The sequence below is a fragment of the Gambusia affinis genome, linkage group LG23, assembly GCF_019740435.1.
Source record: "Gambusia affinis linkage group LG23, SWU_Gaff_1.0, whole genome shotgun sequence".
NCBI lineage: Eukaryota > Metazoa > Chordata > Actinopteri > Cyprinodontiformes > Poeciliidae > Gambusia > Gambusia affinis.
The window spans coordinates 5,785,158-5,808,190 of NC_057890.1; the positions used below are offsets into that span (position 1 = coordinate 5,785,158).

The 23,033-nt window shown below is 38.4% G+C and overlaps 2 protein-coding genes across 5 annotated transcripts in view; one reads left to right on the forward strand and one right to left on the reverse strand.

Annotated features, from left to right (window-relative positions):
* Window positions 1-1,639, reverse strand: part of cerk (ceramide kinase) — a 41,450-nt gene extending 39,811 nt beyond the window's left edge. Inside the window, exon 1 of the mRNA XM_044108835.1 lies at window positions 1,394-1,639. Within this exon, the coding sequence (XP_043964770.1) occupies window positions 1,394-1,532 (139 nt within the window). The 5' untranslated portion in view covers window positions 1,533-1,639. The remainder of the gene's footprint in view (window positions 1-1,393) is intronic.
* Window positions 1-23,033, forward strand: part of tbc1d22a (TBC1 domain family, member 22a) — a 153,935-nt gene that overhangs the window by 24,360 nt on the left and 106,542 nt on the right. For 2 of the 4 annotated variants that reach the window (XM_044108832.1, XM_044108830.1), the window contains exons 1-5: window positions 3,358-3,582; window positions 4,017-4,073; window positions 9,529-9,712; window positions 10,627-10,879; window positions 13,365-13,547. In XM_044108832.1, coding sequence (XP_043964767.1) covers window positions 3,521-3,582; window positions 4,017-4,073; window positions 9,529-9,712; window positions 10,627-10,879; window positions 13,365-13,547 — 739 coding nt within the window. In that variant the 5' untranslated portion in view covers window positions 3,358-3,520. Of the gene's footprint in view, window positions 1-3,356; window positions 3,583-4,016; window positions 4,074-9,528; window positions 9,713-10,626; window positions 10,880-13,364; window positions 13,548-23,033 lie in introns of those variants that run through there. The other 2 variants (XM_044108833.1, XM_044108834.1) reach the window with 2 other exon arrangements.

Genomic DNA, 23,033 nt, shown 5'->3' on the forward strand with positions numbered 1-23,033 from the left:
AACTCATATTTTTGTACTTACTTTAAGTTTAAAGTTGCCAGCTTTTTTTTTTTTTTTTTTTTTTTTTTTTTTTCTGTTGGAAAAATCAATCGAATTAACTTACAGAACAAAACGTCATGGTTAGTTTACTGGAAAATGTTACTGAAAATAAAAATGCACCCTCTCAAAAACAAACCTTTGATGACATCACAAAAGGCACTCTGCAACTGATTAGTTATTTTTGACATTTTAATCTTATTGTTCACATGTTCTGAATCAAATTTCTTCAAATCTGATAGGCTGGATTATTTTCCCTGTGGTGATGTCATCAATGCAAACAAACACAAAGGGTATCTTGTAGATTTCTCTTCCTCAAAGTGGTTTGTAGTAACTTTTTATTATTATTTTATAATAATAATAATAATAATAATAATAATAATAATAACACTTATTGTTATTATTTCACATTTTCTACACTTAGATTAATCATTCAGTTATCAATACAGGCACCCTGACGTATCAAAAATGGTAACAAACATCTGATTGAACATCCTGAGCAGCAATTTAGCTGCAAAGCAATCACCTTGTGGCTAGCACTGTTAGCCCCGCCTACTGACTTTGATGAGTAAGGATGACAGTTAAAAAATTCAAGACATGCATCAACACATATTTAACCATGTATTTAGTAAATTATTTAAATATTGTTTATTTTTATGCTGAACAGTTAGTCCCAAAATTATTTATACCACTGGTAATATTAAATTTAATATTTAATATTTATTGCTGCAATGTTATTTTATTTCCCGAAATTAAGTAAATATTTTCAAATCTAAGCTTTTCCGATTTAATTTATCACATTATCACAAATATTTAACCAACAGCCTAAGATTGGAATTGTGTCACTTTTGGTCCAAAATAGTATCTGCAACCTGATGTCGGAACGTGCATGAGAAATATTTAAATTATCTACTTTGTAAAATATATATGTATTTTTTTATTACACTTAATAATGACAGCTAACATATTGGAGCTTTTTTTAAGCCCTCCCTGGAGGGGTTAAAAATAATACTTAACATTTTATGAATGAGTTAATGAATGACTAGAGCCCTAGTTTCTTGTAAAGACCTGTGGCCTGTCTTGACAGTTATAACAAGCCCTCGTTATAACAGTTATATGACCTGACTCTTTCTCACTCTACATGTCTGAAACAGATAGGAAGCAAAAAGACTTTTTTTTTCTCTCTGTTAGAGGAACAGTAGTTGCATGTAATGAAGGTCAACCAAGTGGAGGAAATGCAGCTTCGCAAATAGCAGTTTGCCATTTAGAATGACGAAAAGCTGTAGTTTAATTTCACAGAACAAATACAAGTTGACATAATTCTGCTTCTCCAGTCGTGTCCTTGTGTTTGCCTTACCTGATTCAGAGGTCCCAGAGCTCCGTTTACTGCTTTTCTCAATTTCCTTCCACGCAAGAAAAGCCGGATAGAGAACAACTTCTACCTTTCTGTGCTTCTGAAAAAGCTCCGAGCAAATTATTTTGTCTTTGTTCTCCATGGTGTTATTAGTTGTCGCAGTAACAAAATAAAAAACACGCTCATTCCAACTTTGTTACGACCTGCGTAACGAAGAGCGTCCAGCGTCAGTGTTTTTTGGCGACTCCGGTTGCGAAGTAGCCTATTATCAGACAGACGTCAACAAAGATCGTTGCGGAGAGATGACTCACTACGCCGTAACAACAACTAAAAAACGGTCCGCTTTCTATTATGAACACTTTTTCACGACATAAATATAAAGTTGCCTTGCAAATAATTTATATTTTGTCTCGTTGGAACTACTCTCTTAAAAGAATGTATTCATTTCCAACTTATTTTCTGTGTTATCATCAAGTACACATCTGGTTTAGTTACTTAAATATGCTTGACACCAGTTTGAGAGTAAGGTAGTTTTTTTCATCTTTGGGGTTTTTCTATTAGAATTATTTAACACAATTTTGTAAAAAAGAAAAATTTTTGTATTAAATAATTTTAACATTAACTTTTGTTGATTTATTAGAACAGGAAATGTGTCCGAATTTTACACAGTACATCATTGGGTTTTGACACAATTTGTGTTAACACATTTGCTCTAAAAGTATACCAAACCCTTCATACGTAGATTTTGTTAGTGAGAAAAACATTTTATTCTGACACCCCAAATAAAAGCCAGAGTAAAACTGCCTTCAGAAGTCCTTTTTTCTGTGTACAAATTCAGCTGTTTTGTAAAGGCCTCGCAGGTTTACAGAGCGTTATTGAACAAAAAGGGTGATTAAGTCCAGGAAGCACACCGGACTAACCAAGTAAGAAGTTTTAAAGCAGATTAGGCAATACAACTTTGAAGGTCACGCAAAGAGAAAGAATTCAGCCATTGTTGGGGGGGAGCAATAAGAAGAGAAGTCTGGAATTTTCCACAAGCCATGTAGAGGACACAGAAACATGCGGAAGAATGTGAGTTGCCCAGATGAAAGCCACGTTCAATTTTTAGTTCTTACTGCAGACTGAACACACATTTTTTAAAATTTAATTTACTATATATATATATATATATATATATATATATATATTACCAGGATCAAGAAGCTGATGTGTTTTGATGGGATAAAATTCTTGGAAATTTCATCCCATTCTTGCACAGTTTGACTCATAAATCAAAACTAGGCGTAATATATTACTGTAAAACGACATCAAATCCAACATGTTCACTCTTAGCTTAAAAATGAAAGTATTCCTGCAAAAGCATACTCGCAGCTTTCACAAACATCACAGTAATGTAGGACAAAGTGAGTGTTCTTGTTTTTTCCGCATATCCATCCTCTATCATATTGTCAATGTAAGGAAACCGACGTGTAATAGGGACTTAAAGGATTTTTTTTGTTTATATTTAAACATCAACATATAAAATGTATAAAAGCAAGAACGAATTATCAACCATTTTTGCTCTAGTCTGTGCTTTGTACAAACTTTAGGAAATGTTTGTATTTGATAATTATTTTTAGTAGGAGTTAGGAAATACAGTAAGGGGATGGACTTAGTTTGGTTGGTGACACAAAGCAGAAAACTGTTTATTAAGGGTCCGCAGTCTTTTTTTTTTTTTTTTTTTTTTTTTTTTTTTTACAACATTCAGACTAATGAGCCTATTCTTAAACTTTAAATATTTACAGGTAATTTTTTTTAAGAAGACACTGCTCCTAATTCTGGTTTTCTCCACACATATATTTATGGGTAGTCTCCTAATCGAGACCTAGTCTGGCGTTTTTGTAAACATGACGTCAACAGTCCATTGAAATAATTAAACAGGCGAACTCACTTGTGATTGGCTAACCAAAAGAAAGCGTCGCTCCAACCAATCGCCGTCGCGCTTACTCGCCGATGCGGTAGTACCAACATGGCAGCTTTCTGAGTTTTGGAGGAGAAGAGCTGGTGTAAATACAGAGAAATTAAGCGTTTCTGAGACGAGGACAGGGTCAGGGAGCCTGAGCTCGAGACTTATTGGATTGTCGGCGGAAAATGTCGAGCGACGGGAACAAGAAACAGTTCTGGAAAAGAAACACAGCCAAGGTTCCTGGCAGGTAAGTGACGTGTTCCCCCTTCTGCTGGCTAGCTTAGCAAAGCTAGCTTCTCTTAGTGGAGCTTCCCCCGCGGCTTTCACTTTAACTGAGGGCCTTAACGTTGTGCGCAAAGTTGGCCAGTTTTGGCTAAACTGACGTGGCACTGCTCATGTTACACTATTGCATTCTGTACCGCTTACATCTTCCTGCTTACAGCTGTCAAAGAGCTGCGATGCTAACAGGGGCTAGCACCTCTTAAATCTCCACGAAGTAGGTTCAAAGTTGTATCTGTTGCTGCAGTCACTGACTGAATTATGAAAAGGTGTATTTTTATAGTAGTTTTCGTCTCCATAAATCGAAAACGTATCCTTTTGCACAGATTGAGGCAAGCATATTTAGCCTGAACGGATGAGTCCATTCATTTCCCTTTCTCTCTCTCTGCTTTACTTCCTCAGTATTCAGCATGTTTACGGCGCACAGCATCCGCCTTTTGACCCGCTTCTTCATGCCAAGTGAGTTCAGATTCTTTCATCAGTGCTAGAAAAATACGTTACAATCTTTCTGGAGTTGTTTAGGCACTTTTTAATATTCGTCATCTACCATTTGCAAGTAAAAACTAGGCTCTGGTGGCCATCATCTCTTTAAGCCAATGAACTTGTAGGATTATATATACATTATCTATTAGACAGTCAAGGTCTTTGTGGAAATTACTGAAATATATTTTTGTTTATATGTGACCCTTTAAGTTTGTGGTAACAGGTTTAAAGGATGCAATATTCTGTTTTCTCTTTCTCCCAAATAATTTGCTTCATGTTTTGTAAAACTCAGACTGTGTGTTGAAAGTTTTTAGGGGCTTTATTTTACTAAACTTATTCTTTAATTGTTTAAATAAGAAAAGCTCTTTGTCTCCGAGGCAGGATGACATTAAGGTTACTGTAACTGTAAAACATCCCACCAAAGAACAATTTTTGGACTGTTATCGTTCTCCATCAAAGTAAACCTCATCTGGAATAAATCTGATTTCAGATTTCAAATCTTTACCTTCCAAGCTTAAGAAGTGGGTAAAAATGAAACAAAATCAAACACATTTTTGATATTTAACACTCTTTTAATAGAGTGGGATCTGTCTGGTTTGCATCTCCACATTGTGTTAGGTAGATGTATTTCATGGTTATTAATTGTAAAGTGTACATGGTTGGAGTGAGACTGATCAGCTCTGTAGAGTCAGCAAATTGGAGTCCATTCTGTTGCAACGACTCCAACACAAAATAAATAGCCGAATGAAACCACATGAAAAGGAGGAAGTGGAAGTACATGAGCCTCTGCTATAAATCTTGAAAAACACTTGTAGATACAGTGAACTACCCCTTTTGCTTTGTGGGTAGTTCACTGTATCCTCCAGATGTTCGGATACAAGTGAGATTGTAAACAAATGCAAGCTTTTAACATGTAAATTTTTTTTCCTCAAACATTTTCAGATGTAATCTTACAAGTTTACTACAGTATTTGAGGTCAATGGGTAACTTTTGACTTTCCATTTAACCTTCATCACAGTTTTATTTACAAAACAGATAAGTTTCTTCTTTTTTTTTTGTTCCAGGTTTTATAGGAATATTGAGTCTTTTCTGGTGTTTCTTTTTTTTGTACACTAAAGCACAGCAGGGGGACTCACCAATGTTTGAATTAATAAATTGTTTTGAGATGTTTATTGGCTTTTGCTTCTTTACTCATAATAGACTACCATTTCATACCGATAAGGACACAGTCTCTTACCTATTAATCGTTGTATATCAGTTAATTTCTTTAGGTATTTAGAAGAATTATTGAATTAAATAATCTTGCGGAAATAAGTATGTAAATCTCTTGTATATTTGAATTTATTTGTGTTGTTTTCCCAATAGATCATACAACCTATTTTCATTGATTATGGCTCTGATCCTCATTTAGCCCTGATAAACCTAATAATCTCAGTATTCAATAAGTAGATGATGTCAAATTACTTCAAATGGACCTCCTTGGCTTGAGATTGTTTTCCCCATCTCAAAATGTGTTTAAACTTACTGGGAGCCAATTAAAAGAAGCCACTTCAACCTCTTAATGACATCGCTGAAAATGATGGCAGCCACGCCCAAGTCTAGAATGTGAAACGGTTCGTTGTGTCAGTTGACATAAACAAAAACTGGGATGATATGGGCAAGACTTTAAGCCATTTTAGGAATGTCACACCTCGGGTCCTGCAGGATAACTCTGGTGCCCTATTGGTTAGAAATTGTTCTGCAGTCTCACTGGAACCAACTCTACAAGACAATCTTGTTGTTTCCAAAGAACAAAACATTTCAGATTTATTTTTGGCACACAACAAGATTTATTCTTAAGTGAAAACAAGATGTTACATAATCTCTGACGGACGTTGGTGAGAGTGTGTAACTGTGTTATGAATATAGCTTAGACATATTTGTTACATAGAAGTAGTAAATATTAAAACATTCTAGCAGGTGTTGTCATATGTTTATTTCCTGAAGCTTTGATTTGCTGACCCCTTGAATGTTTGTTCTCATATTTTCAAATAACACATTATACAGTTTATAGTCATAAAATATCCATCCAAAGTGGATTTTTATTTTTTTTTTTAAACATCAACAACTGCAGCCGGATAAATAATCGTCTTTCTTTTCCTTTCATAAAGAAATAGAATTATGTTTGCACTTCTATAAACTTTAAATTGATTATATTCTGTGATTTAAAATTATGTACTTCTTTTGCATGGCTTATATCACTGTAACAACCTGAAATTTTTTGTTTTTGTTTTTACAAAATTGTGTTTTTATTTTTTTCTAGTTTCTATTATGCTGTAATAACATTAAGATATTTAAAAGACAAGACTGAAAAATTTAAACAAATATTTGAAAAAAAAAAAGTAATGTAATTTACTGATCTGTTTTTGCTCATTCTTTACAAATCAAGTCAGGCTCAGACTGATTGGCTGTAGAGCATTCATTAACAACCATTTTCAAGTCTTTGCACACACTCATGCAGATAATCAGATAGATTAAGGTCTGAACTTTGACTTGGTCATTTTATCACACAAATATGCTTTGTTCCCTGGCTGTATTTTTAGGGTAATTAATGACAAAAAGTGATATTCTGACAACAGTTTTTGCCCACCAGCGATTGACTACACAGTGCTCCAGTAATGGTGTTCTTTATATAGATGTAGTTGCGATGCTACAGGTTCACATCACAGCTTACTGTAAGTGCAGTATGGATTTTGCATTGTTGTTACTGATGCTTTGTTTGTGTTTCGTCACAAATTCAGGAAGAGTAACTCAAAACTGAAGTTAGGAATGGCTTTGAAATTGCTCCTTTTTGCCACCGAATCAAATTGAATCACTGCAAAAAGTCAAACGATAAAGGACAAACGGAAGCGATTAAATGTTTATTCTCAATGACCGACAGACACAAAACCCCTGGCAATGATGAAGTAAAAACAGTCAATTATTCAGTAATTATAATCTTCTCTCTTCTTGTTGATGTTTAATCATGTAGATTTCCACAGAGGAGCTGGATTTAATTAGTTTTTATGTTTTATGTCATTGTGTAGGTTCACACTTTTTCTTTCTTCCAATCACGGTGAAGGCAAGCCAGTCTGGGTGCCTTTCTTTTTGTTCTTTATTATGATAATTGTTGTCTTTGTAAGAAGTCGGAGCAGATTCTTCCCTTCTCACCATCCTCCCAAGAGAAAGGTTGAGTTTAATTAAATCTCTTTTGCGATGATTGTTTTCATTTCACCTAATTTAAAAAAAAATTTATTTATGTTTTTGCAGCTACTTCAAGTATGGAATGCAGTAAAAAAAAAAAAAAAAAGTTTACCATTTGCCATTCAATGCTGGTCATAGACTTTTTAGTTTCATTGTTTTAAGTTTAGTTAGATTTAAGAACATAAGAATTAATATTCAGTGCATGGATAGCTGCTTCACTGAATTATATTTTAACTACATGAATATGATCGTAACCTTTGAATATTTCCCACTCCATGTTGCTTTGGCCAGACTTTGAAAATGTTTGCCATCGTATTTTAGACTAAACAAACTAATCAAAGATCGACACTCTAGTTCCCCCCCCCCCTCCTTGTGTTTTTTTCTAATGAAAATAAATATTTTAACACTTTAATAACACAGTGGCCTTTGGAGCACGACTCCCTATATAGCTGATGTCGTGCTGAACTGCAGAGTACGATTAATTTATTGTAATATATCTTCATATGAAAGACCTTTCTGATATTAATATAAGCAGCAACATTCACTGCTGCTGTTTTACAGCAGACACTACACGGCTGCCTGGCTTTTTCTGTGTTTGAGAGAAACACGAGTGCAGACGCTTATTTGCATCAGAGTAACAACGCTGGTCAGAACCAGTGGAGAAACGATGCTTGCCTGAAGGCTGGTAGAGTTAAAGTTATGTCTCCATGTTTGTTTCTCTCCCCACTGGGAAAAACCCCATCAATTTCATCACCTTATGAACTTTTGTTTTATATTTATGCCAAGAATTCCCTGCTTCACGTTTTCAATCATCAGTAAGTTTAAGTTGCACTGTCTTTGTTTTCTGTCATTCGCATGTTTTATTTAATGATATTCAACTTTTTTTTTTGTACTTACTAATGTGGTCAGCAAATGTTTTAAATTTAATTCCCCTAGGAAGGGTGAACTGTACACAGGTTTCATTTTTGGTTTGTTTTGGGCTTTGTTCATGTGTTCGTTCTGCTCTACAAATGAAGAAGTGATTATTTTTATTATTATTATTATTATTTTTTAAATATCATCAAACTAAGCATAGATTAATGCTGCCTTTTAAGGAACTGAAAATCCAAACTGCCCATTACCCATGCATGCAAAATGCAATTTAAAAAACAAATTTGACGCTAATATTGGATAGAAAGCAGTTGAAATATCAGAAACCAAAACTTTCATTGGCAGGGTGTAGAAGAGTAATTCTCTCATCTAGAACGTAGCACCTCTGGACACATTTTTTGGCTTCCCACAAATAAATAAATGTGATTTTTTTTACCAACATTTCAAACAATTTGTCTGTACAAACTGAACACGCGGCAAATAAGGATGTTCTGGATGAAGAGTTCAAAACATAATAAATTCAATGGCATGTGTGGGCAGTTAATTATCAGGCAATGTTTGGTCAGTATTACATGACCTTCATTAGCTTTGTGATAGCGTAGCTCATTGTTCAGTCTCCAATGACATTCATGACGCCACCATCTCTTATTTGTTTTTATCGGCTTACATTTTGGTCAAACACCAAGGCTGAAATAATCACAGAATAGTGAATAGTTGTTAAAGAAATGTTCTGATCTGCATGATTTACTAGATTTTATGTTTATTAACTGCTAGGACTAAGAAGATTGGGCAATGTTGTTATTACAGCTTCATATTAAAGTTTAATTTATAGAACTTAGTGGCTTTTGTGGTGTATAATTAAATGATCATGCACATCATGAGTGTATGATTTACACTCATGCTGCTGCTGGTCAGCTCTCAAGATGATCTGCTTTTTTTGCCGTCTCACTAAGCAGTTTTTTTTTTTGTTTTGTTTTGTTTTTTGTGTAGGAGTGGTATCGGTGTTGCAAAATTGAACTAAAACAGACAGAAAATAAGCTTTTTTTTCTACATTTAATTTCCTACTGGGTTTGGACTTATTTGGAAGTCCATGCTCCTTATTTGTAATAACGTTTACAGGGTGACACACAGCTACTAAAGCAAGTCCAACAGCAAACATTAACAGCAGATTAGCTTCTAATATATACATTTCTGCATTTATAAACTTCTATTGTTCTAATTTAGCCCTTCCATTTCCTCCTCGTGTAACAGCCCAGTTGTTTTGGGGTTGGTTTTTTTCCCCCCTCTCCAACTTCTTGTCCCATCATCACCCACTCGTCCACTCTTGTGTGTCTTGCAGTCTAATCAAAGCAGGAAACAAACCCCCTCCGTCCACGCCAGGCAAGCCAAAGAAAGCCACAACCTTCCAGGAGTTCGAGAGCATCACCAGCGACGCCTGGGACGTCGGCGACGATGACGACGAGCTGCTGGCCATGGCTGCACAGAACCTCAACATTGAGGTTGTCATGGAGACGGCAAATAAGGCAAATAATGTTGTTTTCCCGTTTGAACCAAGTACTTTGCTTTAGCTTGACGATTTTGATCAGGTGTAGAGGATTTGACTGTTTACAGATTCTTAAAACAATCACTGAGCTCCAGTAGGGAGTCTGCTTCTCCTCAAAAAGTCCTAAAGCATTAGAATGTCTTAAATTGAATTAAAAATGGTCTTAAATACATTAATCACGGGTTGTAAATTTTGACCCGACAACAGTATTTAATAGCGCCAATAAAAAAACCTAAAAAAGACTTTTCATCAAGCAAAAGGTTGCGTTGCCTGCATACAACTTCTGTACTGAAGATGGTTGAAGGTACCTCTAATTAGCTGCTATTACACCAGACCTGGCACCATAACAAATTCTACTGGATGATAAATTGTATTATTGCAATAAACAATAGAGTTGTTTTGAGACCATTTTCAAGTAACATTATTGTAATGGCATAATTCTCATAGATCAATAAACTTTAAACTCTAATGAACATTTAACACGGGAACTGGAAGACATCTTCAATATCCACAATAAATAAACACGACAGAAACGTCAAGTAAGATGAATTATGAATAATGAAGTTTAAACGGTTGTAAACAAAATGGTCCTTCAGGAAAAGCTGACAGTTGAGGTTTGGCACCTGTCTGAAATATTGAAGAATTTTATTTAAAGTTAGTTGTTACTGTGGAGGGAAAAAGTGAGAAAGGGGCGACACCAGTTGCTAATCTCACAAGTAGTACTTGCTTTTGTACATTTCCACCGTGATACAGATCTTAAATTTCATTCATTAGAATCTTAAAATATATTCATTTTACAAGTCTTTCCAAAGTGCTTTTATTTCCCCAACCTTTTTTTTTTTGCTCCAAATTCAGACGCTCTTCAGCGTCGATTCTTTTCTGTTTTCCGCGCAGGTGATTGAGAATCACAGCAAGCAGCAGGAGAGACGGAGGCAAGACGACACGACGGAGCCGGGTCAGGGAGAGGAAGACGCACAGGAGGAGGTGGCGGCGGAGGAGGTGGAGGAGGAAGAGGAAGATGAGTATCTCAGAGTGGAGGAAGTGGAGGCAATCAGCCCAGATGCATCATTTGCCTCTCAGGGCAGCCCTTACGCTGATAGCCGTCTGGTGAAATCCCACAGTGAAGCTCCAATTGGGTCACCTAGAGGTGAGTGAACAACACACCCAATCTGCAAAAGGGTTCTTTTTCTCACACTCACCTGTTTGAAATGATTTGGACTGTAAAGTTAGAACTTAAATATACATATTTGTTAACAAACTTCCATAATATATAAATGAACTGATGGATGATACCAATGCACAATTAAAAAAGGGGTAAAAATGTGTGTTTTTCCAGCATTTAAAGCATCCCTGGAAAGTCTTAGATACATTTATCTAAAATGTTTTAAATTCATTTAATAAAGTAAGTTAGCCTTTAATAAGTTAATCATAGTCCTGTAAAGACAAAATTTGTCTGATACATTCTATTTTTGTGTGTGTTTGAGTCACACTTAGACTTAGACATTATATATACATTTACTTATGGATGTGATGTCTTTGGTTGAGGCTACAGCTAACTCACTGCTAACAACCCCTTGCTAGCTAGCTATCTTTTTTTGTGCCTATCTTGGGTAAGTGTAAATTTATCAACATTTGGCTGGATAAAGTTTGTACATGTTTGTGGAGAAATAGATCTCAAATTACATTTAAAAAAAGTTTTTAATTTGAGTTGGTGAAACCTACAAAAACACTTTAATGAATCCTGTGCCTGAGGCAAACGGATATCCAAACCCTTCACTGATTTCAATGTGCAGAAACATAATAAAATAAATTAATGGAAATAAATTAAAAAGAAAAAGTAAAATTCTGCTCATATCTGCACTTCACCAACGAGATAAAGGAGGTAGTATATGCCTTAATAACCCATATGTGTATTTCTTCCTACTAATTGTAGAAATTAACCTGTCAAATTAATCTAAAAAGCATGGCTTAAGGTAGGATATCTCTTAAATGACTCCCATCTTCCTGCCTCCTTTTCATCAGTTATCATCCGTTTTAACTAACAGCTTGATTTAATCTCAAAACGAGGAGAGGAGGATATAAAGAGGAGGAGAATATAAAGCCAGTTGGCGCGGCGGTGTGTCCAGCGGTGTGTCCGCCGTTGGCAGATGCAGATGTTCTGCCTGGTGAACATGGTGGCAGACAGTTTGCCTGCCTGTCTGCTGTTCAGACTTTCTGCTGTTCAGAGACAGATCACACAAGCAGCCCCTTTACCTTCTGCCGGTTTAGACGGATCCGGAGACACGAAGGGCTGCGTAAGCTGCAGTGTTATTTTCTTCTTATGGACTGTACTGCCCATAATTTGTCTGTTTTTCTTCCTCTCCTAATAGAAATGATTAATATAGTGCGCTGTGACAACATGTGAGCATTAGCTGCGTTCTCCAGCCGTTTTTCATTAAAGAGAATTTTTAAGACTGTATAAAGTATTGTTAAATGGGCTCACTGAGTTACAGAGAAACTGCTGCCTGCTTTAATGATCGTTTTTAATTTTTCTAAGTGCAAATAAAGCACTTGAGAACAGATTTGTGGCATTTTTATTTGTTCCTGTAAAAAGCAAACAAGATATTAAAATTGGCTAGACGGCTGTCCTCTTAATTGCCGTGATGTGTTTGTGTAACTCTGCCTGCAGTAGAAGTGTTGTGGTTTTGTTCCAGCTCTTGGCAGATTGCCTGTGTGTGAACTTCATTAAGTGTGGATCCTGATAGAAGGAAGATGGCTTCTAATGTTGAAGTCTGGAACAATCTGGCTTGAGTTTTGTCCTTTTGCGTACATTACACCTGTGTTTGAACATGCGACGCCTTGAAAACAGAAAGCATGAATGATAGAAGATGAAATTTTGAAAGTATGGCATCTTTTTACTAGATGCTTCTACATATGTCACACCTTGGATATAAACTATTTTGAAACTAAGCCATAAACTTTGCAAAGGTTTTTCACATTTTATCATGTTGCAACTATAAACATCAATTTATTTTATTGGGATTTTATTGGACAGACCAACATAAAATTACACTTCAACATTGATTGTGTTCATTGTGCCTTTGTTTTGATAGCACCAAAGAATTAACAAAAGGGAAGTAAAGACAGAGAAAACAGGGTGGTGTGGAGTGTTGGCCTACTCCACTCCACATGCTGTAGTTATATGTATATAGTACCTGCAACATGTGCATGGATTGCCACACCTGAGCCGAGTTATCGTAGCCCTCTTGATTTTTTTATTAAGAAGTAAACTTCTTAGAATATGTAGGATTGTAGCTTATTTTACCCTTCATTCTGATTATTCCGATACGAAAATTGATTATCATTTCCATATTCGATTAATTGCAATTAATCCGATTAACTGTTTCAGCCTTAGAAATATGTATTGTTTTCAGTCTTTGGTTTGGTTTATCTCACAAAATCCATGAGAAACCCATTGAGGTTTGTGGTCGTAATGTGAAAAAATTCATAGAGGAAGAAAACAAGTCGCTGTGCAACAATCTGCCGACTGTAATTAAGTTCCACTTACAGACGGCAAAAAGTGTCTGCATTGTCTGAAATGGCTCTGGGTTTACGTAACCGCTCTCTTTATCTCGTCTCCATCCCTCAACCAGATGCGGCGGGCGAGCGAGCCGCCCTCCACAGACAGAGGTCTCTGCCCCATCGGCCGCCCGTCATCCCATTAGTGGCTCGCATGGCTGACCAGAACACATCTGGCACCCCGGCCATGACCGAGAGGGAAGCATCGCGCCTGGACAAGTTCAAACAGTTGCTGGCGGGGCCCAACACAGATCTGGGTAAGCGATAGTCAAAGACAGCAGCCTCCACTTATCTGTCGGAGTCTGCGTCGCAAGCCTTTCGGTCACCACAGCCGTTCCGACTATCTCATTATTCCTCACTAATTGTCTGGCTTTTATCCTTGTCTTTACCTTTTTAAAATCTCCCTCTGTCTTGCTCTCTCTCTCTCTAACTCTCTCTCTCTCGGTTCTTCATTTCCTTGTACTCCTTTGCTTTCCACTCCGTCCGCCAGCTGTGCTGAGCTATTAACGATGTAGCGTGTTGGTGGTGGTGTGGTGGGGAGTCATCCTGCCATCTGGACATGCAGATTAGAAACACCAGCAACAACAAAAGCAAATGACAGGCCTTTGTTCTACCCAAACGACAGGCCTTTATTGTTTATCAAGCCCCAGAGACTTTCCTACCCCAGTGGCCCGGAAACTCCTCCAGATCTTTTCCTATTTACAGTTCACTTTGTGTCCTTTGAAACAAACTTTGGACAACTAGAACAGTGGCTTCATTGATGATCGACATCATGATGACGTAGCCATCCCTACTGAAGTTTAAAGATCAAAATATTAAGCTTTTATCTCTTCCTTTTTTGAGGAGCCACACTCTAAGAGCATCTCCACCAAACATCTTTTTGTCAGATTCTTCTGACAAAAAGATTCCAATTGTCATTTAATGCTGACTTTAGCATGTTTAAGCTGACCTGGTGTATTCTGTGTCGAGAATGATGACCCTTACATTCATTTTGAATTTTCCAAAAAGCCACCAACATTTCTAATTCCGTCTTGTTCCGTGATAAAGATTGAAATATCCAACAGAGCAAAGTTGCTTTTGTAAGTCCAGCTTTCCTGTTGCCTGCTGAAAGTCTTGCTCTCTCTCACTGTCTTGCAGCCCAGATGAACCTCAAAAACCTGTTGTTGGAAATGATTTAACACATTTCTCCTCTGACTTTGCATATGGTCTCTTCTATGCTATGCTTTGCCTCCACCGTTCAGTTCTGTGTATCTCTATTAAGAAGGGAAGTTTTGACATTTGAAGTCGATTAAAACACAGTTATTGTAGATTACACAAATCAGGAAACTGTAGATTTTAAAATAAAATGAAAATCTTATTTTTTGGACTAGCATGGCATCAGCAAATGTGTTATTGGAAGCACACAAATTTGTTTTTTTCACAAATCGATACCAGTTTCCGTTGAGTTCTGAATTGCTTAATTTAGATTTGAACTTTTCTTTTTTTTTTATTTATTTAAATTCAGCAACTGAATATAGCAAACACTGACCAAAGAAGAAAAAAAAAGTGGGTTGCTGAATAAGTGAACAACTGAAGTCGAAAGGATGAAAAGATTCTCCCTCTTCATGGATCATATATGTTGTATAACCTGTCTGACGTTTACTGCACTCGAAACAGAGGCTTCATTTTGCACATACAAATCTCTTATTTGTTTCTTTCTTTGCTCGACGGTCAGAAAGCAAACAGTGCAACACTTTACAGGTGAATAATATGTTGAATGTTTGTCTGAAAATCTGAGATATGCCAAGTATAAAGTTGGTGTAAGTGAGACATTTTAAATCACACTTGGTTTATCAGAATGGAACCGTAAACTTCTTAAAATCTTTTTCTTCCAATCCAGTTTTTATATAGAGATAGTAGGTCAGTCATCTCTGTCTGTTTTTCCTGAGCACAAACAGCTCAGCAAAGACGTTTGTTCTGTCTTAAAATACAATAACTGTATATTTTTTAAGTGCTAGGGCTATTAAGCAAACATAAAGTTCATAAAACTTATCCACAAACCCGGATTGGCCAATTTAACACAATATGACTCAACCCAGTTCAAGTGTTTTGTTTGAAACCGAGTCGGTGATTAATTGTCAGAACTGAAAGATTCACCCAAAATGGTGCAAAGAGCAGATTTGCTACAGATTAGTTCAAACGATTCTTCTTTTCTCTGCAGCCATTTTGGATTTAATAACTTGATAATTAACTTTTCTGGAATTCTATCCCTATTAAAAATTCATAAATTCATGTTACTGATTTTGACATTGATACAAGAATATTAGAAACTAAACACATGATCTTTTGCGGTGAAAAACATAGCTAAGAATTTGTTGCAGAAACAAAAAGGGTTAATGGTTTGTCTTTACAATCCTTCAATTAGTTTCCCATTCCGTTTGTTCATCCTCCATTCATCAATCTTTTACACTTAAAGTTTTTAAAGATTCTGTTCATGGTCTTTGTTAAATTCTCTTCAGTAAATTTATAGTGAGCCTTTGGATTTTTTTTAACTGGACGAAAATAGTTCGATAACTTTAATTTGAGTCAATTAAAGGACAAATACGGAATTGTCGAATGAAAATCTTGCAGGAAACCTGAGAGGAACTATTGTGTGCTGCTGTTGCAGGGAAGATTTGACTGAAATCTAACAGATTTTCTTTTTGTCTACACCATCGTCGCTCTACTTCACAATGAGTGAGCACACTACAACTAAACCTCTGTTGTTTTACATCCAGTAATTTTTTTTATCTCAGCTTGCGTACTTGAAGAGTTGCTGCCAAACTTCCAAACCATAGACCCTAACTTTGATTCACGGGACAGTCTTCCTTCCTCGTTGCGTGAGACTTTTCTAGCCAATGCGAAAAGGGGTTCGCTCATCCTCAGCGCTAGTCAACAACGGTCATCGTCGGTTCAAGCAAAGTGCATCTGGTACATCAGTGGCCCGTCTTGAGACGTCAGCCTTCATTAGAGTCTGCCAGGCTTCACATGCTGACCATCTAATTTTAGTTTGTCTCTGCGCCATGATTAGATGGCCCAGAACAGACGAGCCAGGCAGCCGGGCCGCTGGCAGCATGAAAGATGAACTTCATTCAGGGGACATAATTAAGTGAAGGATTGGAGGAGGCCGGCGCTGCAATGTGATCTGGTTGGTGGAGGGAGAGAGAGAGAAGGATGGGGGAAGATAAGATGGAATGAAACTTTAATGATCCCTTTGGGGAAATTGGGTCATGGGTAAGACCAAAGATCGGGTCAGACTGGAATTTAAACAGTCCAAAAAGTGATAATGCGACCCACTGAGGGCACCGTTTTATTTGGTAAATGGTGTCGCTGCTTGCTCTGTGGTAAAATCAAAGAGGCACAAAGCTTTAAGAACAACAATCACATTTTCAAATCAAAGTTTTCTATTGCTGTTGGTGGTACACGAACACTCCTAAAGACACCCGCAGACCTTCTCAGCAGGGACTGTCCTTGCTCAAAGGACGAGGGCTGGAAAGATCCGTTAGGCGTTTTCTTTCTCGGAGAGGAAGAAAACGAGACAATGTACGAAAGGGAGATTAAAACGAGACAAACCGATCAAAAGGGCAAAGTGTAAGAGAAGAAGGAAGGCTCTGTGGGCTCTGTGGACCAGAGCCCTCACACTGATTAGCTGTACAAGCCTTCAGATCCATATCAGTGCCCGTCAGATTTCCTTCCCATCTTTTGCTTTGGCACCGTCATGCTGTCTCTCCATTGAGCCTTGCGACAGGTTGTGACAGCAGTCTGTTTAGCATGTAAGGTCATTTAAAAGGGTGATGACCCAAGCTCGCGCGTGAGAGGAGAGTGATTGATGTCAGGTTGATCTCTGTTAATTATTCGCGATATCCCGAGGCGAGCGTTGTCTGTTGAGCGAAGCCGAACGGGTCGCCCGCTAAGTGAGGGAGAGGCAGGCGTGTGGACTTCAGGTTGTTGGGGTGGAGGAAATACTTAAAGGAATAAAAACCCCACAGACTGCAGCATGTTCTGCTCAAGGCTTCTTTTTTTTTGTGCGATTGACCAACACAAACGTAAGTGTTTAAATTCTTAATTTCAGAGAAATGTATGTTTTTTGCTCTAACAGGAGAATAGCAACCTAAATAATTTCATTGTTGCTCTGCTTTTGTGTTTGTGAGTGTTGGCTTGGTGAGAGGTGGATTTCTGTCCCTGTTTTAAGGTGCATTCACACCAGCCCTGTTTACTCCACTTTATGCAAACTCTAGTCCATTTGTATAGAAAGTCCGATTTGTTTGGGGACATGTGAATGCGCCATCGAACTCTGATGTGGACCAAAACAAACATCCTGGCCAACCTACAAACCTCGGTCTCGGTAGGCCTGTCACAGTAACAAATTTTACTGGGCGATAAATTGTCCAAGAACTTATTGCAATAAATAATAATGTCGTTTTGAGACAATTTTAAGCAGAGATGCGTTTACCTCGGTGTGGATTTCTGTCCATTAAAGTCTTCACCTTTCTGTGTATGATTTTTATTTATTTTATTTTTTTTTACAAAGATTATGCATGTGTGTACCTTTATTTTATTTAATTTTTTGATCGATTCGGAGAACATCTGACATCCAGCCTTTAAAGCTGGATGGCAGAGATGCTGCTGTTGCCATGGTGATGGTCTGTTCTCTCTTCTCGCCTTGCAATTCATTTCCTTCTTCTCTTACACTTTGCCCTTTTGATCGGTTTGTCTCGTTTTAATCTCCCTTTCGTACATTGTCTCGGCCTCTGACTCGTCCTCCCCCCACCCCCAACCTTTCCACCATGCGTGAGGCAGAGCCCACCTCGCACACGCCTGCGTCCTCCCACACATGTTCACAAACATCTGTGACAAACGAGGACGGAAAAACTGAAGAAAACAACAGCATAAACTCGCTCCCATTTATTCATGCTGACAAGAACTTTCCCTCTCGGTGCCTTCGGTGCCCGTCAGTGCGCCTCCACCCTCTGTTGGGGGTGCTGCAGCTCTTTGCGAGTGTTGCAGCTGCACAGCGAGCTGCTCCCTCACCGCGCCCGCTCAGGAGGCCCGCTGCTCGCAGCAGCCGGCGCCACACGACGGGGCTTGCCACCAAGCGCCGCTCGCAAAGTTATTAGACGCCATCAAAGTGTGAAGCGCCGATGTAATTCAATTAACTCCGTCCTAATGGCTCGCCTTAAAGCGACGTCCATGTGCGACGGTGTCCCTGGTGTGTGTCGTGGGTCCCGAGCGTGACGCGATAAAGCGGAATTAGAGGAAGTAGATGGATCTCTCTCTCTGCGTGAGTCGGGAGGGCATCGTTTAGAGCCGTTTGATCAGTGCAACAAAAAAAAAAAAAAAGAAAAAAAAAAAGGAAGACGAAATGCTTTGTAGCTTCTGTAGCTTCTGTTCTCTCTGATGGAGTAAATCCTTTAAAGTAAATGCTGAGATAACACTGACTCATTATATATATATTTTTTACTTTCTTGTATTAAGCTGCTCTCTCTGTGTTCTTGGTTGTAATAACCACACAAAGGCACATCATGGCCGTGCCCACGTGTGTGCACTCGTTGCCTCCGAGCACATCCCCAGGCGGAACACCTGACATAATAAGGTTGGTCCGACCACCAGCTGTCTCCTGTGTCAGAATCCTCCCAGACTGTCTAGCTCGGTTTATTCATACGTTACACCGTGTGGTCTTCTGAGAAATGTTTTTTTTTTTTTTTTTTTTTTTCTTTTTTCCATTCTCTTCCTCTTTAATGAGCTTCACTGGACACAACCTCAGTGGTTAAAGTGCCACTTTTGGTGCAGGAGGAGAGATTTTTCAGCCAAAGTCAAGTTCGGCTTAAATGTTTTTTAATTTCACATCCGATAAATGATCGACTTTATGTGGCGGCACGATGAGAAAAAGACCTTTTTGACCTTTTTAACAACCTAAGTGGTGTTCAGTTTTATTTTGTTGACTTTATTCTTCTTCAGGCTTATGGTAGACATAATTTCACCTAATTATTTCGTTTAACACCACTAGTTGTATATCGGTATGCTGAACTTACAGCATTTACAGATAGCATAATAATAACATAGTTTATTTAAAACAAAAAGGGACAATTATTCTTACTTTTTCAGTCATAATATAGTTATTACTATAGTTATGATGATGATGAGGTCTTTTTACAGTTTATTATATAAATTTAGGACAAATATAATGTGAAGCACTTCCACCTAATTTAGAAATGGTTTAAGTAATATGTCTGGGTTGACAACCTTTTGCCAGCTTCAGATAATTGACTGTGCTCATTATTATTTCATACCAATAATAAAAAAGGTTCTTCACACACACGGACACACACTGTCCTCTTGCAGCCGTCTGGGCCATCCATCAGGCCTCCTGAGTAGGTATAATCCAGGAAGGGAGTATCTTTTTATTTAGTATATTTAAAAAAACCAACTTATTTTATATACAGGAGTCCCAATAGTTTATGAGCCATCTGCTCCCTGATGCTTTGGTTTTGTCCTTTAGATGGGTCGGATCATTCAGGACTCTCTCAAAGCGTTCAAGGTTTATTGGATGGAGGCTGGGACTTTTTTAATACATCGCATGATAAACGTGTCCCTCCCGATTGTATTGTGTTGTCTTTTTTATCCCCAGTAATAAAATGTATCCAGATGATGCTGGAGCGGTGTAACAAAAAGGGCGTTATTCATAATCAAAACTCATTTAAGGGTTATGGACGCCTCTCATCACCACCACATATTGCCACTCTTGACTACTTCTCTCTCTAACTCGTCTGTTAAAACTTAACTTCTAAACTCAGAACACAATATGAATCCACCGATTTCTGTTCAAGCTGGAATTAGAATCGGCTCAGGAAGTTCTGGCCGCACAACGCGCTTCTACTCCAAGTGTGTGTGGCGTCCTCATGCGTAAATGTGTGTGTTGTAGCGTACCGTGTGCTGTTTTGCCCCAGTAGTCGCACTCCGTATGAATGATGCTTGAATAGTGCATGGCTCCGGCCTGCCAACTGTCTTCCCGCGTGCTCCTGTCAGCTTCCTGCTCAGGCAGCACTGACTGACAGCGCTTCCTCCATTCCTCCCAGTCTTCCGTTCTTACTGGCTTTCACAGGACCGTGCACACTGGTGAGGCAGGTTGACTGACTGACAGGAAGACATAGAAGAGGTGCAGAGACACTCTGAAGAGGTGCAGAGACACTCTTTGACCTATTGTCTTAAAGTCACGCTGCAAGAGAAGATGTTCCACATCTTCTCCAAACATGAAAAAAAATAAGTAAATTTTATTCATGTTTAGATTCTAATGCAGTTGGGAGAAGCTTTCTTCAACTTGTTAGAGCGTCAAAGGTGCTGACTAACCTTGACTTTAACTAGACACCTTCACAAATTAGTTCATAATAAAGCTATTTCTTGATTAACCCACCAGACAGTCACCATCCTAGTTGATCTTCTTCTTTGTGGCAAAGTGTTGAAATTCTTTGGATCAAGGGGAGGAGATGTTTCCAGACAAATTTTCTCATTGTATTATTGAGATTAAGGGTGTTCTCCCACGTTAGTCTGGTAGATTTCGGTTTGATTGGGGGACCAAAATTGCAGCGTTTGTTAAATTTTCAGCAAGTCTGGTTTGCTTTCACACTGAGCTATTAAACCCTTTCAAAAGCGTATTCCTGTCCCTGACCTGTGGTGGCGCTGCACCAAGAACCACTGAAGAAAATGACAAAAAACCTCTGAAGAAGACATGAGTGTAACTTCCTTCAAAAATGTCATAATTACGCAGTTGTAGGATTTCTCTTTTGTCTTTGGTATAAAAAAACAAACAAACTATGAGCCATTTCTTCCACTAGTGTTAGATTTGCCTCTTTGATTTGGTTATATTTACCCACAATGCCCTGCGCTTTCATCTACTTCCTGCTTTTGGAGGGCTTTTTGTGCAGATTCACACCTCCCTAAACAAACTGAACTTCCTAGGCAAACAAGCTAGTTAAAATAAAGAGGCCCAAACAAGTCTGGTGTGAATGCATCGTGTAGTACCATGGATTTGTAACATCACTTCAAGAAAGTATAATGTGATTTCTTTAATTTAATTATAAAATACAGCAATTATTCCTGATTTTGCTAGAATAGGGGCAGTATTATGTGAGAAATTTTTTGAGCTTTCCATCATGTTATAATGTTATTCCCTCATCAAAAACATACTTGTAGTGTTGCTACGATTCTTTCATCCATATTGGAGGAATACTTTAATCTCCCATGGCAACCATTTAGATGTGCAAAGTGCCTGGAGGATGAGGCTCCTCCTCTGAGCTGCATTGTCAAAGTTTATGAGCTTCTGCCTCACTGAGCTCACCTCCCCCAGCACTCCTCCACTCAGCCCCTTAAGACTAGCCGGCAGCAATTAGCAGGACGCTGGTGAAACTGCACATCTGCTGAGCTCGTTATAGGAGCTCCTTCTCAGTGAAACGTTGGTAAAAATGTTGTTAAAGGGTTGATGGAGGAACCATGTTGTGATGACTTCCTGAAGATGGAGTTTCAGAAAGAGCAGGACTTTCTTAAAAGACAGGCCCAATATCAAGGCCTTAAATTACAAAGTCAAATTTCTTTTAAATCATGTTTGATATATACAGCATTTTGTATAACAACTAAATAGTAATAGTTGCTTGAATATGCTTTAAAACGGCACTTTAAAACTGCTTTTAAAACACACACTGCTCTTTTAATCAAGACAGATTGAGCTCGGAGCTTTCTGTAAACCTCATGGCTTTTAGTTTGTGCATACTGATGAGAATTTATTCATTTATTTTTTGCCGCAATCGAACCCAAATGCTTCGCCCTCTGAATCTTTGAAGTGTCATTGAGCGTCCGTTCGGTCAGACGGTCCCGCCTCAGAGCAGCTGTTGTTAGTGTTCAACACAAGGTACACGGTGTCCTAATCACCCCCCTGTGGTCTCCAGCTTAACTCCAGCCAAGACAAAGGGCACTCCTGCATGGTCATGCATAATGGAATACAGTGTGGAGAGCAGACCTAACAGCAGCTGCCCTTGAGTCGCACATTAATGCTGTTACAGGTGTTTTTCTTTTCTTTTTTTTCTTTTCAGAAAGCTTCCCCTTGCTGCGGGGTTGAGGCTTTCTCGCCGGGCTAATTCCCCCGAGGCCTGTCCCCCTGCCAGCATGATAAACACCCACAGAACCCATCATACTAATTTCCAAAGAACGCGTATAATAATGACTCTCTGCTGGCCCCCGTGGGAAAACTTTGCAGTCGCTTGCCCCCGCTCGCACCACTCCGTGTGTTTTGACATAATTGCCTGATGAGCGAATTGACTCCAAATTGAGTTTTAGTTTTTAATGAGCTCCCTTGTATTGTTTTTATAGAGGCATGATTTCAATTAGGAGTATTTTTTTTTTTTTTGCTTTCCCCCTTTGCGTGTGTATTACAACGCATAAAGAGGAGTGACAAATCCGTCAGCCGAAAGCGGCTCGTTTGCGTCCTTAACCGCAGGTCTCTCTGAAGGCGACGAGATCAGCCGGAACCCTCCGTCACCTCTGGGACGGGCGCCGAAACGTTTTCGCCCACGTAATGACAAGCTCCCGCCGAGCAAAAAAACCCAACAAAACAATAGATCAACTTTTAAAAATGTCACGGAACGCCTTTAATTCATTCCGTTGGAGCAGGAGCTTGGCTGGATGTCTCATTCATAATGCACTAGAGATCGCCCCAGAGAGCCGGATGTGTTTTT